At 39.1% G+C, this 18,473-nt stretch overlaps 1 protein-coding gene across 2 annotated transcripts in view; it reads left to right on the top strand.

Moving 5' to 3' along the window:
• The window catches only part of gabrb4 (gamma-aminobutyric acid type A receptor subunit beta4), a 48,751-nt gene extending 30,559 nt beyond the window's left edge, over nucleotides 1-18,192 (top strand). The window contains exons 3-10 of one of the 2 annotated variants that reach the window (XM_068729447.1): nucleotides 629-696; nucleotides 2,166-2,386; nucleotides 8,837-8,919; nucleotides 12,375-12,512; nucleotides 14,361-14,513; nucleotides 15,731-15,987; nucleotides 16,619-16,708; nucleotides 17,017-18,192. In XM_068729447.1, the coding sequence (XP_068585548.1) occupies nucleotides 629-696; nucleotides 2,166-2,386; nucleotides 8,837-8,919; nucleotides 12,375-12,512; nucleotides 14,361-14,513; nucleotides 15,731-15,987; nucleotides 16,619-16,708; nucleotides 17,017-17,370 (1,364 nt within the window). In that variant the 3' untranslated portion in view covers nucleotides 17,371-18,192. The remainder of the gene's footprint in view (nucleotides 1-628; nucleotides 697-2,165; nucleotides 2,387-8,836; nucleotides 8,920-12,374; nucleotides 12,513-14,360; nucleotides 14,514-15,730; nucleotides 15,988-16,618; nucleotides 16,709-17,016) is intronic. The other variant, XM_068729448.1, reaches the window with a different exon arrangement.
• Nucleotides 18,193-18,473: the final 281 nt, after the last annotated feature.

Genomic DNA, 18,473 nt, shown 5'->3' with positions numbered 1-18,473 from the left:
TACACTGTTGCACAAAAATGGTCATTTATCATGGCAATTATTCAAAATGTGTTTCAAGCACACAGATGTGAAGCATGTAATTGAATATGTTGCACATAAGCTTATCCATGTGATCATACACAACATAGTCACACAGTATGTCTGAAGGCACCTACTCATGGTTACAGTGTGGGCGCATGGGCACTGTGAATGGATAATCCTTGTAAACCTTAAGTTGTGTGAATGCTGAAGTGGGCTAAGTGTTATCTGCACATGTGAGGGAGATGATGTGCATAGCTGTTTACATGTCTACAGCATGTACTGTAATCATGTAAATGAGACACAGTCTGCTCTTCCCGTTCCTTGCTAGCCCAGAAATTAGGATGGATGAGTGCATTTTCCCGGTGTTGTTTAATCAGCGTATGCTGAGAGTAGCTGTTCTTTACTTTCTGTTTTATGTACACTCTCTGAACAGATTGGAATTTTTCATCAATGTAGTTCAACATGTTCAAATGATGCAAAATGCAAGTCTTCTGTCATTACTACTCCATCAATTTACTGTGCGTGGTGCACACACATTCGAAGTACAACAGTTGCATATTACCCTTCTTGTACTTTTAAGGTGACAGTGTTTGCTTTGTTTCCTCAGGTCCTCCAGTCATCGTAAGAATGAGCATCAACATAGCGAGCATCGACTCCATCTCAGAAGTGAACATGGTAGGTTACTACCATCTTTGTGTTGTGATCCCTCATTGGCTTCCAAACTACAACTACTGCCAGTTGTGATTGTTGGAAAAAATGGCCTTGAACTACTGATATTTTGCTCATATTATAATCCTTACACTACTCTGCCAGACAGCACATATTGTTACGCTCTGACACAGACTTTGGAGCAGTCATGAATGCAGGCTGAGTTGTGAAGAAGGCAATATGGCCGGTGTCTGAGTGACGTCATTCAGTCTCATAGCCCCCTCTTTATTTCACTCAGCTTGACTCCTCCCACATGGTGCGGCAGATTTCCTTTTAAAAATGTTCTGTAGTTTTCTTTATTCTTTTGTTTGTTGGTCTCGCTTTTGCTTCTGAACGGATCGAATGATTTTCAACCTGTTCAAATCCACAGCATGCTTTTTTCTTTGATATGTTCATGATCTACTTGAGATGTCTTCTGGTGCATCTTTGAATCATGAGATCATAGTAGGAACATAGGAACCCTTCTTATTAATGATGAATCAAATGAATGCTTATTTTCATGAGGGGTATATATATATACAGACACACACATGTGCTCTGTTTTTGTCAAACTCTTTTCTATTTCTGCATTTGAAATAGCACATTTTTAATGACAGATATGATCGAGAGCGTTGATGAAGTTGTTTATCAGTAGCATGGCTGAGTGCTGATTAAGACCTGGTTGTTCTTTAACTTAATCATGAGTGATTCTTTTCAATTCAAAACACTTTCCATTGTTAATTACAAAACAGGGTGTAAGGGTTTGTATTAATAAGTGATGCTCATTGATAAAAATCCTTCCAAATCACGTGTATCATACTTTTATATCACTAAATATCTTTAGAATGAAGAGAAAAAGTACTACAGGTGAAATATTTACTTGGATAATTGTTGAAATGAGTCCAAAAAAGAGAGTTGGGCGGTCAGTAGGAGACAGCCATGTAGTTTGGAAAGTGGTATTATGTCTGTCAGTATTAGTATTTTCCCTCCCAGAACGCATTTCTGTTATTGCTGTTATTGCCTTATCAGAGTCGCTTATTCCTCTTTTTGCCCTTCCTTAAATGACGTTGTGGTAAACTACTGAATAGAGGGATTATAGATTTAAACATTTTTAAATGTATTATGTCTGTTAGTACACACCATCTTGTTTGTGCTCTCATATGTAACATAAATTATGTTACTTGTCTTTCAATTGTGATTTTAGGATTGACAAAGATATTAATTAAAGTTGTTTTTTTTTGCCTGTGATAACATCTATATTCATGTGTTACAAGTAACACATGATTTGAGTAAGTTTGGTTTATTAAAATGGGAGTTCCCATTTTAATAAACCAAACTTACTCAAATCAGGCCCTTGTCAGACGATAGCTTTTTTTGCTAAATTTTTTTCTCAGCTCACGACCTTGTGTATTTGATTTTTTTTTTTGTACTTCACATAAATGTTTCCTTCTCCCCAGGACTACACCATCACCATGTATTTCCAGCAGAGCTGGCGGGATAAGCGTTTGGCCTATAGTGAGATGAAGCTAAACCTGACTCTGGACAACCGTGTAGCAGACCAGCTTTGGCTCCCTGACACCTACTTCCTTAATGACAAGAAGTCCTTTCTTCACGGTGTGACGGTTAAGAACCGTATGATTCGACTGCACCCAGATGGCACTGTGTTATACGGGCTGAGGTAAGAACGCTAAACACTCCACGTTTCACTGGTGGTTTAAATCAGAATTTCTCATTTTAATTTGTGGCGTATCAATAACATATAGTGTTGGTTGTTTTCCATCCTGTTTGGTTTTGCTTTCTTCATTTCAACATGTGTCATCAACATGTTGAACCTGAACTACTGGTACTATTTGCAATTCTCAAAGAGGATTTTCATAAAGAAAAGAAACAGCTGTCTAGATTTTGTGTAGTCGTAGATTAAAAAAAAAAAAGTATTCAATAATTATTTTTAATTCACCCAAATGACAGTAAAAGTCAAAACTGTTAAGAAAACTGATAACACATGATCAGTGTTAATTGTTAAAGTATGACAGAGTTTTAAATAAAACAATGTACGTTAATGCAATACTATGTAACTTTTTTTAAAGAACTTACACATTCTTCCTCTTACAAATGAAATGTTGAGTTCTTTGGCAATAAAAGCCGCTTCAATACACTAAGAGGTTTTGCGCCGATAGATTTACTGGTCTGGAGTCAGAGTGGTCAGAGTTCAAAGGGGAGATGTCACACGTCTTATCACAGGTGCAGTAAAATCTGATTTGCACTTGGTTCATTTACTGGCGCACAAGCGTACCAAAAACGTTTTGTCGGGCCGAGCGCAACCAAAGAGCACCTGAACACCATTCTTTTATTTTCAGTGCCGTGTCTTGTAACCCTGCAGCATCGCAGCTAGATATTCCACTTCACCAACTTTATGACTCCTCTGCACTTTCTTTGCTCTTGCAGTCCGAAGTTAAAGAGAGTAGGTGAACTGCCCACTCTAAATTGCCTGGAGATGATTTTAATGTGACTGTGACTGTCTGCCTGTTCCCAGTGATGGACTATAGAGACCTAGCGCAGGGTATTTCTCTGCCTTTTGCACAGTGCATGCTAGGAGTTACCCAGAAAAGGAAGGTGGTACGGTACAGAGAAGGGATGGATGGAGTTTTCGTGTCTTTTTAAAATTGTACTTTTGGAAAGATTTAATAATGCAAGAAGATGAAAATATGGATATACAGGAAACATATTTTATTCGTGCTGGGATAGGCTTTACCCCTCAGTGACCCTAAACAGCTATATCACATTCAGAAAATGGGTCGACGGCATCACCAGTATTTAGAAATCTAGAGCATGAGCAAACGCATGGAAAGGACGAGTGGTACTTGCCAACAGTAAACTGTTAAAGACCCAGACAAACTCCTCATAACTTTTGACTGCTGCCTCACATGTGGCGCCAGAAAAACAAGATCACCGCTGCTAGTGTTCTGGTCTCAATTATGACACATTTATTTTTGGCAAGAAAAAACAACTTTAAAGTTTTATTTACAAAGTTGATAGTCCACAAAGTTCTAAGTGTGACTCAGGACAAACACAAACAATATTTTGGAAGGAGAGGGGTACATTAAATCCAAGACTTTTTGTCCCAGAAATGTTAAAAAAAAGGTTTGAAATACTCACCACCTCAATGTCCCAGATCACTGTGACAAACTAGACAATTCAGTCAACATTAAATGTGCACAGAGGGACCCATCTAGATTCCCCAGGGGACGGCTAAAAGTACGACAGCGTCCTGAGGTTTGTTCAAGCTCAGAATGGATTGCTGCTTTTCTTAACACAAGTCATTAAAATAAAGTAGTTTGATGGAGGCAAGGAAGCTGGGAACGTGTTTTGTTCCATGAATAAAAGAAAATGGCAGTGACAAGGTGTAGATCATACGGAGTAATGAATTATTAATGCAATAATCAGTATTCAGGAACTCTGAATTACTGAATTGGCGCTGACACAAAAGGAGATTTGATGGCAAAAGTTATTTTTTTTCTTTTTCCTTTTATGACTCTTCACAAGGTATCAGCTTTGTGGAAATGCAGTCTCACTGCTGCTTTAAAGGCTGCACTGCAAATGTCTGCCTTTTGGATGAATCTCTAAGGTTTGCTTTTCACCCTCTGTGACAGTCGCACATGGGCCTGGCAATGTAGAAGCGCAATCTTGGAGCAGCATGGTGAGAAGGGTCTGGAGCTGGATGGATATTTACATTTTTAGAGGAATACGTGAGCAGGTAACCGTTGGTGCGTGTTTTAAGGCCAATCAAATCACCTTCTGTCTTCCCCCTTCTGCTGCTGTTTAATGGCTACTGAACTGAAACAGTAGGACCTCATACATCCTACAAGCAGTTTTAAATAACGTTATACTGTAAGTAAGAATAACCCATTTGTGTAAATTCTAATTTGAAATGTATCATTGATTGTTTTAAATGTGTACCAGATGAAAAACTTCACATGTGTGCACCTCCACCAAATAAAGCAAGTGGAAACATGATCAATTTCAAGCCATTTGGTGCCAACATTAGACTGTGCCACCTGATCTGAATAAACATTCCCAGCTGTTCCACTCAGCGCACGTACCTCTGCACATCCTTGGTGGTTCCTTTGGAGCCACAAAAGTACCAAGCAGACACAAGCATAGTAAAATGGACTTGTGCCTGAAGAAAATAGCATTACACCTGCCTTTGCACCTCTACTGGCTTTGTGCCTGCATGAAACAGAGAGCAAAGGCTGTTCCTAGGGACACTAGCATCTTCCAACATCTTGACTTCAAGCATACTGCACATCAGTTTTACTGTTACCATCACCCACTGCAGTAATGGCAAAAGGCAGATGGCATCAGGCCCTTGGTTCTGTCCTCCAGACCATTTTTTTCCGCAGTGTACAATAATTAGAAGCGGTGCATAATCTACATGCCATGGTGATTTCAGGACCTTTGCAAGTGTCCTGTAAGCATGCAATTAAACCGCTTTGTGAAAATGTTTGACTTTGCCCAAGGGTTGTGTGGACATATTTTTCCCCCGAAAACAATAGATGTAACTTTAACAATAGATGTTGTGTTCTCAGTTCAATTCATTTGAATGCTGCGCCTCTCAAGTTTCACCACTCAAGGTTTTCTTAAATGCGTTTTCTTGTAAAGACCGCCTGTTTGAATCCATCCCCCGTGCTACACTTGTGCACAGTAGAATGCAAACTGTGGACAATCACATTACACACACTGCTGCACCTACTGCTGCGCTCTCACCTATCCACTCACTGTGAAATGTGCTGATACTGGTCTTTGCCATTTTTTTTTCAAATCATTATTTACCTTGAATCCTAGTGCTTAAAGTGATTTTAATCCAAGCTGTGCTGATTTGTGTTGAACGTCCTCTACTAGTTTCACATTCATTTTAAGTACAAGCTCTACTACACAACTGTGTCCACATTTGTTTTACCCACTGATCTTGTGTTCTCTGTACCTGCAATCTTTATTCTGTGGATATACCAAGCACATTACAAAACATCAAGTTTTTTTAGGGTGCATTAATTTTCACCAGGATTGTTTTATATTTCTACAAACAAAAACGTACAAGTATGCAATCAGATTATTGAAAAAAAGTTGCTCTAGTCAAATGTGATAAAGCAATTTAAAGTGACAGAATTACAAATAATTTAGTATTTCACAAATGTACATATGACCATAATTCCTTTCTCCTGCAGTCTCCATGAATTTTGAGAATAAAACGAGAAAGGAATGATGGTGCACTGGAAGCCCAAAATTCAAATCAATTCACGTACCTAGAACAAATGTTGCTTTTGCAAATCTTGCTTAAATTGTCATTTTTGTATACTTGAGACGTAGTTGTTGCTTTATTTTTAAGTGAAGAAAGAGGAGGGAGGAGGCTGGACCTGAAGACTGCTGAGTGGTGCAGGAGAGCATTTGGGTGTTACAAACAGACAAAGTCATTCGCAACGTCAATAAAATAAGTCGGTGTCAGTAGAAAGTGTCCATCAATGTGTGCATGACGGAACAGCTTTTTTCAAACTTGCCAGTGAGTCGAGGGGCTGAATCATCCATAGAGAACTGACAATACAGGTTTTGTAGTGCACGTGGTCCTGAGAGCATTGAAGGCTTTTTTTGAGGGAAGCGTTTGCCAGATGGCGATTTCTCTCTTCCAATCTTGTGTACCTCTGTTTATTAAACCATGGTGTAGTACTATGATCTTCTTTGGTAAGCAAGCTGCCTCACAGAGAGGGTTTCAGGAGTAGATTGTGTAGGTGTCAAAACTATTGCTCATATGTTTGAAAGCCTCCCTGTCTGTAGTGCTGAGCCTCTTGGATCCACCTCCAGCTTGCTACATGATACATGGTCTGAAAAGCCAAGAGTGGCCTGTAAAAACAAGTGGAACTCACCTTTTAGTTGTGAATCAAAAGTTTTTACTACCTCAGACACCCTACTAGTAAATCTCTTTTTGTGTTTTTGCATTGTAATCACATTAAAGAACATATATTTACACCAATGATTCTCAAACTCTTTTGCCCACGATGTAGGCGTCTCACACCTCTTAGTAATAATGACAGAACAATACAAAACAACTAACATTGCATATCATGTTGCAAAATCTACAAAGTGAACAGACCGCTGAGTGTCGGACTGTAGTGGCTGCTCAGGTCTGAGGTTGCTCCTGAGCGCCTCTGGTGGGACTGGAAGTTGCTGACCTACATCTGCTGACTTTTCCAAATCCCAGGCCCTCGCAGTGAGATGTCCCAACTTGTTTCTACTCAATGAGGATTCTCTCCTGACTTGTTAACTGTCACATATAAAGTCAATCGTATTCATCCTGGGTTTTTACCCCGTCTCTGCCAGGGTTTCACTGCTTCATTGTGCTACCAGGGGGTGTTATCTTTAAAGAACGGTAACTGGGTCCTGACAAGACATGTCTTCCTGTTAATGATCCTCCATATTTTATATAGTTCCATTTTTCACTTACAACAGGCATTGTTTACTTTCTTTTGGTGATGTAATTGTATTCTGTGTGTCTTTATTCCTCTGGGTATAGTAGCTAGTAACTTAGACGTTTATTTGTTTAAAACCGACATCCACTGCTTTGCAGAGAAACATTGTGGAAAAGACAGGGTTTTTTTCTCTCCAACTTTTTGCCTGGAAAACCATGATTACCTAGTGACCTTTCCTATTAATGTAATTAGGCATGATGTTGTCTCCTCACAGTGTGTGTCAGTAAGGGCCCTGCTGTACACTCAGAGCAGAGGAGCACTGTGAGGCAGCAGGGCGGTGCAGCACAGCACAACAGAATGCATTTTGAGCAGCTTAGTGCTTGTGCAGCAGAATGCAGCTCAGTGTCATTGTGAATATATACCTGTCACACATTTTGTTTATGTATTATTTTATTTACCCTTCTGGTGCCTCCTGCTATCACGGACCCAGAGGCTACACATGCTTGTGTGCTTATTTGGCCCAATCAGCTTTAGCAGAACATATTCTGTTTCCCAATTACCCGCCGACAGCACCCCTGTTCACCCCACCATGACCAATTTACAAACTCTGTGTTCAAGCGATATATTTCAAATGCAAACAGCTTATTATCTACTGTATTACTAATTCTAAGGTACAGTAGATGGTGGTGCACATTTTCTTACTGCTTTCGCTGTAAAACCACCGCCTTTTTGTGTGCATTGGTGGCTTTCACTTAAACATGATTGATAATCTATCCAAAATGTGAAACATGCTTTAAAGGGTAAAACTTCACATTGCTCTCATCATGCTCTGTGTCAGAAGCCACCAGCACGTTCACAGGGGAACGAGCTGGTGGCTCCTGACACCGAGATGATGAGCTGAAAATAAATTTTTCTATTTCCTTTACACAGGAGGGCAGTAAGCGAATGAAAGCTAGTATGATGAACACATAGCAGCTGGTATGAACAGCAGAAATGTAATTACTAAAATGTGCTGCTCCGGTAAATATTTCAGTTAAATGCCAAAGACCCCTACATGTGTAATTTGTAGCCAAAGCTGGGTTTTTTTCCTGGGCTACTGGGTTTATTGATATTAATAAACTGCTATGCATACATATTTTCTAAAGCTACCTGGCAGAAATGCACATTTTGGAACTAGCAATAAATAACATGCATTGACAAAATCGCAGATCCTGAGCAGTTAGTGATCCATATAAAATGATAGATTTCTCCAGACTACTCAAAGAAACATAAAAAATAAATCATATTTATAAGTCTCCTGAAAAGGAAGAAAACTGTGGGAAACACCCCCAAAAACAAACTATCCCTTTTAATATAAGACAGCAATGGGTTGCCGCATGTACACCATGACCCTGAACCATGAATGTGCAGTTACATACAGTAAAACCCATTAAGCTGCATGCGATAGTGGCAAAATGTCTTCTCAATAATATAGGTTTAAAAGCTAGCCGTGAATTATTGAACAGCCACAAAATAATTTCTATGAAAGTGCAACTTCAGTAAGTGGCAGACACACAGGTGGTTCATCATATTGTGAAACATGTTAAAGTTACCCCCCGTGTTAACCTTTTTCTGGGAAAACATTTTGTGCATCCATGTCATTATCTCTGTGCTGTTTCTGTTTTTCTTAGAATAACCACCACTGCTGCTTGCATGATGGACTTGAGGAGGTACCCTCTTGATGAACAGAACTGCACCCTGGAAATTGAAAGCTGTGAGTATAATTTCACTTTGTCTCTCACAACAAACACTGAACTCACAGTTACCTTCAAATGCAATAAACATGACTGCCAGAAAGCTGTTTGCGCTTGGTAATCTTAAAATCGTCGAGTTACCTCTAACAAATTACATATAATTAATTCATTTTTTTGTGGTAAATACATTTTTACGAAATAATTTAGAGGTGTCATTCGTGAAATATTTGGCATCTTTGCCAACGTGTGCCATTTGTCAGATGAGTGACCTCTGCAGTTGATGACCGCCTTGAGAAATAGAGATGAAATCACAGTGCTTGCTGATGTGCATTGATTAGTATTCCCTCAGTGTGACAGATGGACAGGCCCACCACTGAATCTTCGAGTTGTGAAGGCAAACTGCTAACATTAATATTAGGGACCTTACTTCATCCTCTATATGACTCTTAACATCTAAATTATATGAGTTCCACGCAATATCTGAAGAAGCACCCGCCATATCCACAATAGTCATTTCAATGAATAATTTCCACATGTGACACACGTGTAAGTAACAAGCAAATAATAATGAGTTATTGGTTAAGTGTCATTTAGCACCTGATTAATTAGGAATGAGGAAGCGATCAGTATGTAGATATCCAGATATTTGGTTCAGTAAGATAGTATCCAGTAGTGTTTTCTCAATGACAGTAACTTCAATTCAATTAAATCATTATCTACTATTGTCCTTAAAGGAATAGTTTTGGGAAATAAGCTTTTTCGCTTTCTTGCAGGAGGTTATATTAGAACAAGAAGACAAGAAATAGTCTGGACTAAACAAGCAAGATATGATGTGTTAATTATTGAATTTTGGAGGTTCTGGTAGGTGGATATTGTCACCTTTTGCACAGTCAGGCTAGCTGTTTCTGCCTGTTTCCACTCTTCATGCTAAGCTAAGCCAAGCTAACAATCGCCTGGCTTTATCTTCATATTTTCCTTACAGATTTGAGAGTGGTATTCAATCTTCTTATCTAACTCCAGCAAGACAGCAAATTCTGAAAGTAATTCTCAAAAACTCCAAATATTCCTTTAATTCAGAGTTATTGAGGAACTACCGGATTTGTTCTGAAAATCTACTCTGAGAGCTTCGAGAGTTATGATCCATCTCTTTTCACCAATTGAGTAGTACTCCTCATGGCTAATAAACTGGCATGTATGCGTGAAATTGGCAGAGTTACCTTTTAAGATCATAATAAAGATAGCTTGACTCTTGAAAAAAATGCAGACTTTACACGATATCACACAATATCATTCAATTGACATCTCATGTCTGTTTTTTTTCAAATGCTTTAATTTAGATACATCAATATCCAGGAGAAAAATGTGCGAGCAGTGTAATTAAAAATTGTATTTGCTTGATCATTTTCATCGACCACTCCATCAATCAACCCACTTGCCCCATACAGCAGATATTTGTGGTCCTTGTTGTTCAAGATAAAACTGCAGAGTGTTAACCCTCGGGGACATCAGTAGGCAATGAAATATGGATATGCCATGAATTAAAAAGTTGCAAGAATATCTGTTAATGCTTATGGAATAAGCTGCGCTAGTGGGAGTCATGCACATTAGCCATCAGTTTGATTGATTAGGCAGGCAGTTGTTTCAATTTCATGAACGATGTCACATTTCCTTACCCTATAACCTTGGAGGGAGATTTAATGGTAATGAATCCCGGTCCTTTAGTGAGTTTAATGCCATCCAGGTCTGGATGTGGGGACTAACACTTCCCGGACTGAGAAATTGCTCTGCAGTGAATGCATACTGGCCTATTGACTTAAATCTTCTGCTGTGGTCACTTTCGATTGCGCTGCCAGTTGAGAATGTGTGGGAGCACCATAACAAGTGACACGTGTTAATAAATATTCATGCACCAGTTAATGCATACATTGATATAAAGCTCCATAGGAGTCTGGTCTGTAGAGCATGTGATTGCAGGCCGAGACAACACGCAGATTTAAGTCTCAGGTAGAAATGTTTTTTCTTTTCTTTTAGTGCTGTCTTTGGTGCTGCGTGGTCCTACAGGAGAAAACATTTCTACTTAAAGCCCATCTCCTCGCACCGTCTGACTACAATCCGTAATACATCTTTAGGATTATTTTTGATAAACCTGATGTCTTGTTAGAAAATTAATTGTACTTAACCTAACTAGGTTTGAGTTTGATCAACCTGGTCTCCTATAAATTACATTCCCATTAAAACAAAACTACATTGTCAATTAAGTTTCGAGGGGAAAGTATTTTCTCCCGGTTTACGTTTGTTTTTGATGTATCACAAACACATTTCTAATTATAGTCTGCAGAAATCTGCATAGGGAGGAGGTCGGGTCAAAACAAGACTATCATCCAGGGGACAGCTGTTAATTGTCCCGTGTGAAACCAAAAGTCAACGTTGACTTATTTGAATTTACACCCGTAACTTAAATACGTTAACCTATTGAACATAACCAAGTGCTTTTGTTAGGTTTTTGTTTTGCTGTATTTCAATTTTGATTTATTTAGTTTTAGAGGTCTCATTGAACAGAATGATGTAAAGTCATACCCCACTGAAAGATGAATTTGTAAAACTAAAAAACAGGCTTTACCAATAGATAGTAAAGTCCATTGATGGCAAAATTAGTATTGTGAAACAGTTCTGCAGCTATACAAGTATAGTTTTGCCATGGGGTACATAGTTGTATGATTACAGTTGTCACTTTGATAAATCTAATGCTATTTCATTGTATATTTGTTGAAATTATTGGACATTTTCAATTAAAATACAGGTAGCAATCAGTTAAATACAGGGCGATACTAATAATATTGGCAATAATGAATCAACAGAGCAAAATGTATTCACAATGACAGTTGTGGACATTGACAAATCTCACTCTGATTATTGGGTGCTGTGTGACTCATGCCCAAAGGGTAGATTGATGTGTGTAGGGAATACTAATGAGAAAACCCCAAAAAGAAGCCATCGTTTTGTGCCTATTGTGCTGTTATCCCACCATACAGATTTCAAAATGTTTCATGCTTATGTTAGTTGTAGTGTGTGTGTGTGTGTGTTTTGCATTGTTATTGCCAAAACAAAGAAAAAGTATTTTATTGCACTTTGATAGAGAAAATATGATTTGTTCCGTTGATTTTTGCTGGTTGGGGGTTAAGATGGGTTACGATTGGTTAAGATTAATATGATCACTAGCCATTTTAGGAAGTAGTCTCAGATTCTTGCAACGCAATGGCCTCCAAAAGTCAAGATACCGGGACTGAATACGTTGTTAGGTTGCTTAGCTCTGAATGACTGTAACGAAACATAGAGTAGATTGAAACAGTCAAAGCGACCTCCGCTCATTATCCATACTCTTGGAACAGACTTTAAATAGAAACATGGTTATCTTTAATGGCTGTTTCTTCTGTCTCTCTTCTCTCGCCCTGAATTTGCCCCGACCTTGACGCAGATGGATATACCACGGATGACATCGTATTCTTTTGGCAAGGAGGAGACAGCGCTGTGACGGGCGTCGACAAGTTGGAGTTACCTCAGTTTTCCATTGTAGACATCCGTCTAGTGTCCAGGGAGGTCAGCTTTACCACAGGTAAGGCTTTTGTAAAAAAAAATGCTTCTAATTTGACTAAAAGTGTCCACTGCATGAACAAGATTATTCTTACACACTCTATAAACACATCTGGATCCATGTCACCACTTTGAGTTCTGTGAGTGGGGGCATCAGTAGACACGCCATTGTCACTGTGGGGAATGTGATTATATTTGGGTCGTGCAGGAAGACAATTTCCTTTTTGGTGCAGCAGATTGTAGGTGGCCATTTCCACATGTTTATATAATGTGCACTGACTTGCAGAATAACAAAAACAATGTCAACTGAAGTACCCAACGTTGGCTCATGATAACTACAGTATTCTGATATATTTTATTATTGGTGTTCATTTTAGAATCACAACTGAAATTAGGCACAAAAAAATTTACAGGAGTTGTTGTTACTTAAATTCAAGTTTGGGATGCTTTCCCCTGAGTATTTCTATTTTTTGACACCTTCCACTTCTACTTCAGTGTGAGCTTTAGGTTGGCAGATTTTTTTTCACCTTTGGACAGAGCCAGGCTTATTGTTTCACTCTTTATGCTAAACTAAGCTAAGCTAACTATATATTCAGTGCACAGATGGGAGAGTGGGATTACTCTTCTTTCAGCAAGAAAGTAAATAAGAGTATTCCTCAAAATGTTGAACTTTTCTTTAACTGTAAGTAAAGAGTCTGATTACCTTTTCCACCACTGAGCAAGAATATCTGGATTTTAATTACAGCACAGTATGCTTTCAGTTCAATATTTCAATTTCTGACTGACTGAATAGAGATGGCTCTCTGACTTTAGACATGTTCAAGAGTGTAAAAAGCCCAATAAAACAACCAAAATGGATGCGTTACTAGAAAATCAGTAGTCTTATTTCTGTTTACTCGGGGCTACCGAAAGACAAAAGTAAAATTCAAGAGTAATTCTCATGTTTGAGTTTAATGAAACCCGTGAACATTTGTCGCCACCATTAATCTAGGATGTACTTGGGTGATCTAAGCCACTTGTCTCAGGTTTGATGAAGTATGTTTGCTGTGGTATTGATTCATTAAAAGATTTACAGGAACCTGGAGATGATGAGGTCATTCATCATTGTGTGTTCCCCCATAGCAAATAGCCTTTTAGATTAAAACCATCACGGTTATCTGAAGCCTTTTCTCATTGGTGACATATTGGAAATAAAACTGTAGATAGAACACATATAATGGAATTTAACTATATTTAGTGCAATTTGTATTGTTTCCAACCTCGTAAATTTCTAGTTATAGCTGAAGCAGAGAGATCCTTGATGTAAATATTGCTGTTTGCATCAGCATTGCATTGTTGTGGTTGTTTAAATTAAAGTGCAGTCAAAAGACCAATTAATGTCTTGGCATAACCAGCTGATATTTTATTGTAAAATGCACAATGAAATGAGTTACCACCTTGCAAGTGCAATGGGCGTGCATTGCAATTATGCACCTCTAAAATGCCGTTTTGGTAATGTTTAGAGGACAGAGAAAGTGCAAAAGAAAAGCAGAGCAGCTCTCTGTGACAATTCTCAGAGGGATGCTGGAGCTGCCTGCTGAGATAGGGGGTTGCAGAAAAATCTGCCGTGTTTGCGACTTTCTGCCATGTTTAATTGGAATCGAACTTGTCCCTAGAAAGGAATCCATCGCTTTGGGGAAATTAAGTGCTCCATCTGAACAAATGGAGAAATGACTACCCTGCGCGTTGTCAAAGTGCAGACTTTGGAACTCTTAAGTTGCGCCAACGTCACCCACCCCTCCTCCCTGCTTGCCTTTTTTTCCACTGATGTGTTTTCACTCTGACTCCCTGCCCTTTTCCCAAACTGTCACTCCATCCTTTCTCCTTACAGGTTCATATCCAAGGCTTTCGCTGAGTTTCAGGATTAAGAGGAACATTGGATATTTCATCCTGCAGACATACATGCCCTCCATCTTGATCACCATCCTCTCCTGGGTCTCCTTCTGGATCAATTATGATGCCTCTGCAGCTCGGGTGGCCCTGGGTAAGAAACAGCCACCACGACCGCATTATCAAACTTCCAACTCTCCTTGTAAAAACCCAGCTAGTATCACTACAGTAACGAACAGCATGTGGTTGACACATGTTCATTGTTGTTATGTACATTGTTTGCACTTACTGGCACATTAAAACTATCAACTTTATTCAAGACAACTGGTGCTGTGTAAACACTGACAGTCCTGATGTCCAAAGATAGTGATGAGTAGTATTTGAGTTTCTGAGAGGATTTATCAATTTTCCAATTTTCTAAAACTCTTATTTATGCTACTGTATGTTGATTGATTTGATCTCCCCCAAATTAAAGGATAAATTAGCAGTTGGCACCGTAAACAAATTGAGAAAATGTAACTTTTAAAACTTCTTTGTAGTACAATTGGCTTAATCATCAAACAATACAAATATGTAGGATGCAAAATAACATATTGACAGTGAGTTTCATTATTGTTTTGTAAAACTACAACAGTAGTGGAATGTAACTAAATACATTTATTCAAGAACTGTACTTACTGTAAGTTTAATTTTGAGGCACTTTTACTTTACTTGAATATTTCCAATTTCTGCTAATTATACTTCTATTCAACTATATTTTCAACGTGATCTCATCTTGTAGTGAAGCCTTTGCGTAGTATCTTGACGCAGAAGGTCTGTTTTGGGAAACAGTCGCACTCAGGTTCTCCCAACAAAACTTCTTGGTTAGCGTTCGGAAAATGACCACTGTCTGGTTTAAAATAAATCTGTCTGTTACGTAACTTAAGCTACAAACTTAATGTAATGTTACTCTGTGAACTTTTGGTTTCACTCGGGACACGAGCGGCGGTCCCTCAAGTAAAAGTCTTGTGGTTGTTTTAAGTAGTTACAATTGGATTCACTTTCCCAGCTACAGCATTAAAATGCTGCTTATGTGCCAATGCATCAGTAGTGCTAATCAAATGATATGAACATATTACACTGATAGAGGCCATTCTGTTGCCCAATGACCTTTTTTTATTCAATATATATTTTGCTGATAATAATTTTTTACTTTTATTTACAAATTTAGAAGGCAGTACTTTACTTTTGATGCTGTATCTTTACATTGTGTTTGTACTTTTACTATTTGATTCTTCCATCTCTGATCTACAGTACGGTCAGATGATGTCAGTGTCAACAACTTCTGTGTGACGGCGATTTCTTTGTTTCTGTGTGTGCTGTTGTGCTCAGGTGTGACAACGGTGCTTACCATGACAACAATTAACACCCACCTTAGGGAGACTCTCCCAAAGATTCCGTATGTGAAAGCCATCGACGTCTACCTCATGGGCTGTTTTGTGTTTGTGTTCCTGGCCCTGCTCGAATATGCCTTTGTAAATTACGTGTTCTTTGGCCGGGGCCCTGCGCAACAGAAGAAAATCAATGAGAGGCTGAACAAAGCCAACAACGAGCGCACAAGATATGAAGAGAAGCGCCTGAGGGAACAGGTTTGCATCTTCATCTGCTACCTCTCTTTCACTCTCCGTGTCAGTCAGGGCTCAAGTACAAAACAGCCACTGTTCTGCACATAACATTTCTAGCCATAGCCATTTTATCCACAGACACATATGCAGTATTCCCCCAAGTAATCTTCCAGAAGCATACTGATGCCACCACAGCCCAATATGTATTCACCAACCATCATCCATTGCTTCTACCTCAAGCACTGACTGCTTTTTTATCGAGCATAGCCCTTTTCATTGAGATAGCGATTCATCTAGCCCAACAGTGGTGTAAAACATTCTCATTTCTTATTTAGGTTGTTGTCTATGTTTATGCTGCAGGCTTCATTCATTCTCACTCTGCTACCTTATGTTTTAATGTGTATTTTCAAACTAAACTGGACTAATTATCAAAATGTGGGCAGTTTTGGCAATGGCGGATGCTGAATTGGTCAGACTGAATGAAGCCCCCTCCCCAGTTTTTTTGTGTGTGAAGTACTAAATGCTATGCTTATTCAAAGTTTTTGACTGCTAACTTTATGTCTAATGCATTGTGTAATTTTGAGAAAATGTGCTTATTTGCCAGAATTTTTATAGCCGTTTTAATGTTCTCTTCATTTTTCTTTCACATTGCAAGGACTCCATTTCCGTGCCGTATCAAACCAACACCTTCAGGTCATTTACACAGCGAAGAAATCTGTATCTCGAGGAACAAAGAAAAGTTGGGGTACATGTATTTAGAAATCATATCAGCTGTAGGCCAGCCCTCACAGTAAAGTCAGATGATTAAGGCTGTTCAAATTACTTGTGTCACTTTTCTGTGGAAAGTTACTAATAGATGTCTGTATAAAGAAACTCTTTGTTAACTATTTGTGTGACATGCAAGAAATGACATTCCATATCATCCCTGCATTTATACAGCTTGGGGTACAGGAGGGAGGGCTTGATATAAATTTCATAATATTGGGGTTTTGGGGCTACTGCTCGACACTTCAGCCCTTCCTGACTCGTAGTGTCTTCCCCATCTCCTCGCAGGTGGATGCTTATGGAAACATCCTCCTCACCACACTGGAGATGAACAACGAAGTGATGCCTTCTGACGTGGGAAGCAGCGTCAGTGACTCTCGGAATTCGGTCATGTCCTTCGACAGCACCGGGGTCCAATTCAGGAAGCCCATGGCGCCCCGCGATGGCTATAGCCACCACTCGCTGGATCGGAGCGCCATGCGGAGCCGGGCCAACTGTCGGCTACGACGACGCTCCTCCAAGCTCAAGTTGAAAATCCCAAACCTGTCAGATGTTAGCACCATTGACAAGTGGTCCCGGGTCATTTTCCCTATCACCTTTGGATTTTTCAACCTAATCTACTGGTTGTACTATGTGAATTGATGTGCATCCCACTAGGAATCATGGGCCATATTTTGAGAGCACATTAAATTGGCTTTGATACAGTTCCAAAATATGTATACACATATACAAGTTGAACATATGTATATGCATATTTATATATATTATATTTATATATACACGTGTGAAATCTGAAGGACCTTTCTGCTGTACAAAGTATTAATAGGATGACTTGAATGTTTAAGAAGAATTGTGAGAGAAGAATTTCAAGGCTTTGAGTTTCTTTTTCCTCCTGAAAGAAAGAAAGAAACAAACACAAGATCCCACCTGGGGGGTTCGGAACTAAAGACTGCATGATATTTTTGCTAAAAAAAAACAAGGAAAAAGAGAAAGTGAAAGCTTTTGAGAGAGAAAAAGATGTCTCAGAGTTCCATCGACATTTTATTGATACTTATTGTAATCAAGAAATCCTCTACTGCAGCTCATGAAATCAGTGGTGGCTTGTCTGTTCAGGCATCAGCTGAGTGAGATCCTTGACACACACATACCCCCCCCCCCCCAGCCCCCTCACCTAACCCCACGATCCCGCCCATCGCCCATGGATAACATGCACGGAAATCTCCGGTTCTACTATGTACAGCAACCTTGTTTGGATTATGTGTTGTTCCTTGGGTTTTTTGAAGTGATATCGTTCTCTTTATCAGACATCAGCTCTGGCCTAATGGGCTCCATTAGAGGCCCGCGTGGATGGGATGTTTGACCGCCACTTTCCCGCCCGGAGTCAACGCAAACTTGTGTTCCTTTCTCTTCTCATGTTATTTTTTAGAAACATGTCCTTGGTGTGTGGGGGGGGGGGGGGGGGGTATTTTTCATTATGGTTGAAAACAAGTGCTGATTATTGTAGATATGATTTTGTCTTGAAAAATACTGTGATTTCAGAGAGTGTCGAAACATGTTCTAGAGCTAGGGCATTATGAGATAAAAGAGTCAAAGGTATGCATTTCTCATTTTGATTGTGTGAAAAAAAAATACATATTCTATACATTTTATCATTCAGTATTCTCATGAAAGTATACTTGTACTGTTTATTTCCTCCTATTGATTGATTCTCATGCTCTTTAGACGCAGAGTTCATTGACGTCATA

Source organism: Cebidichthys violaceus, unplaced genomic scaffold (genome assembly GCF_023349555.1).
Source record: "Cebidichthys violaceus isolate CVI_PGR_0920_01 unplaced genomic scaffold, fCebVio1.0.p SCAF_46, whole genome shotgun sequence".
In the NCBI taxonomy this organism is placed as follows: domain Eukaryota; kingdom Metazoa; phylum Chordata; class Actinopteri; order Perciformes; family Stichaeidae; genus Cebidichthys; species Cebidichthys violaceus.
This window is presented reverse-complemented; position numbering and strand designations above follow the sequence as displayed.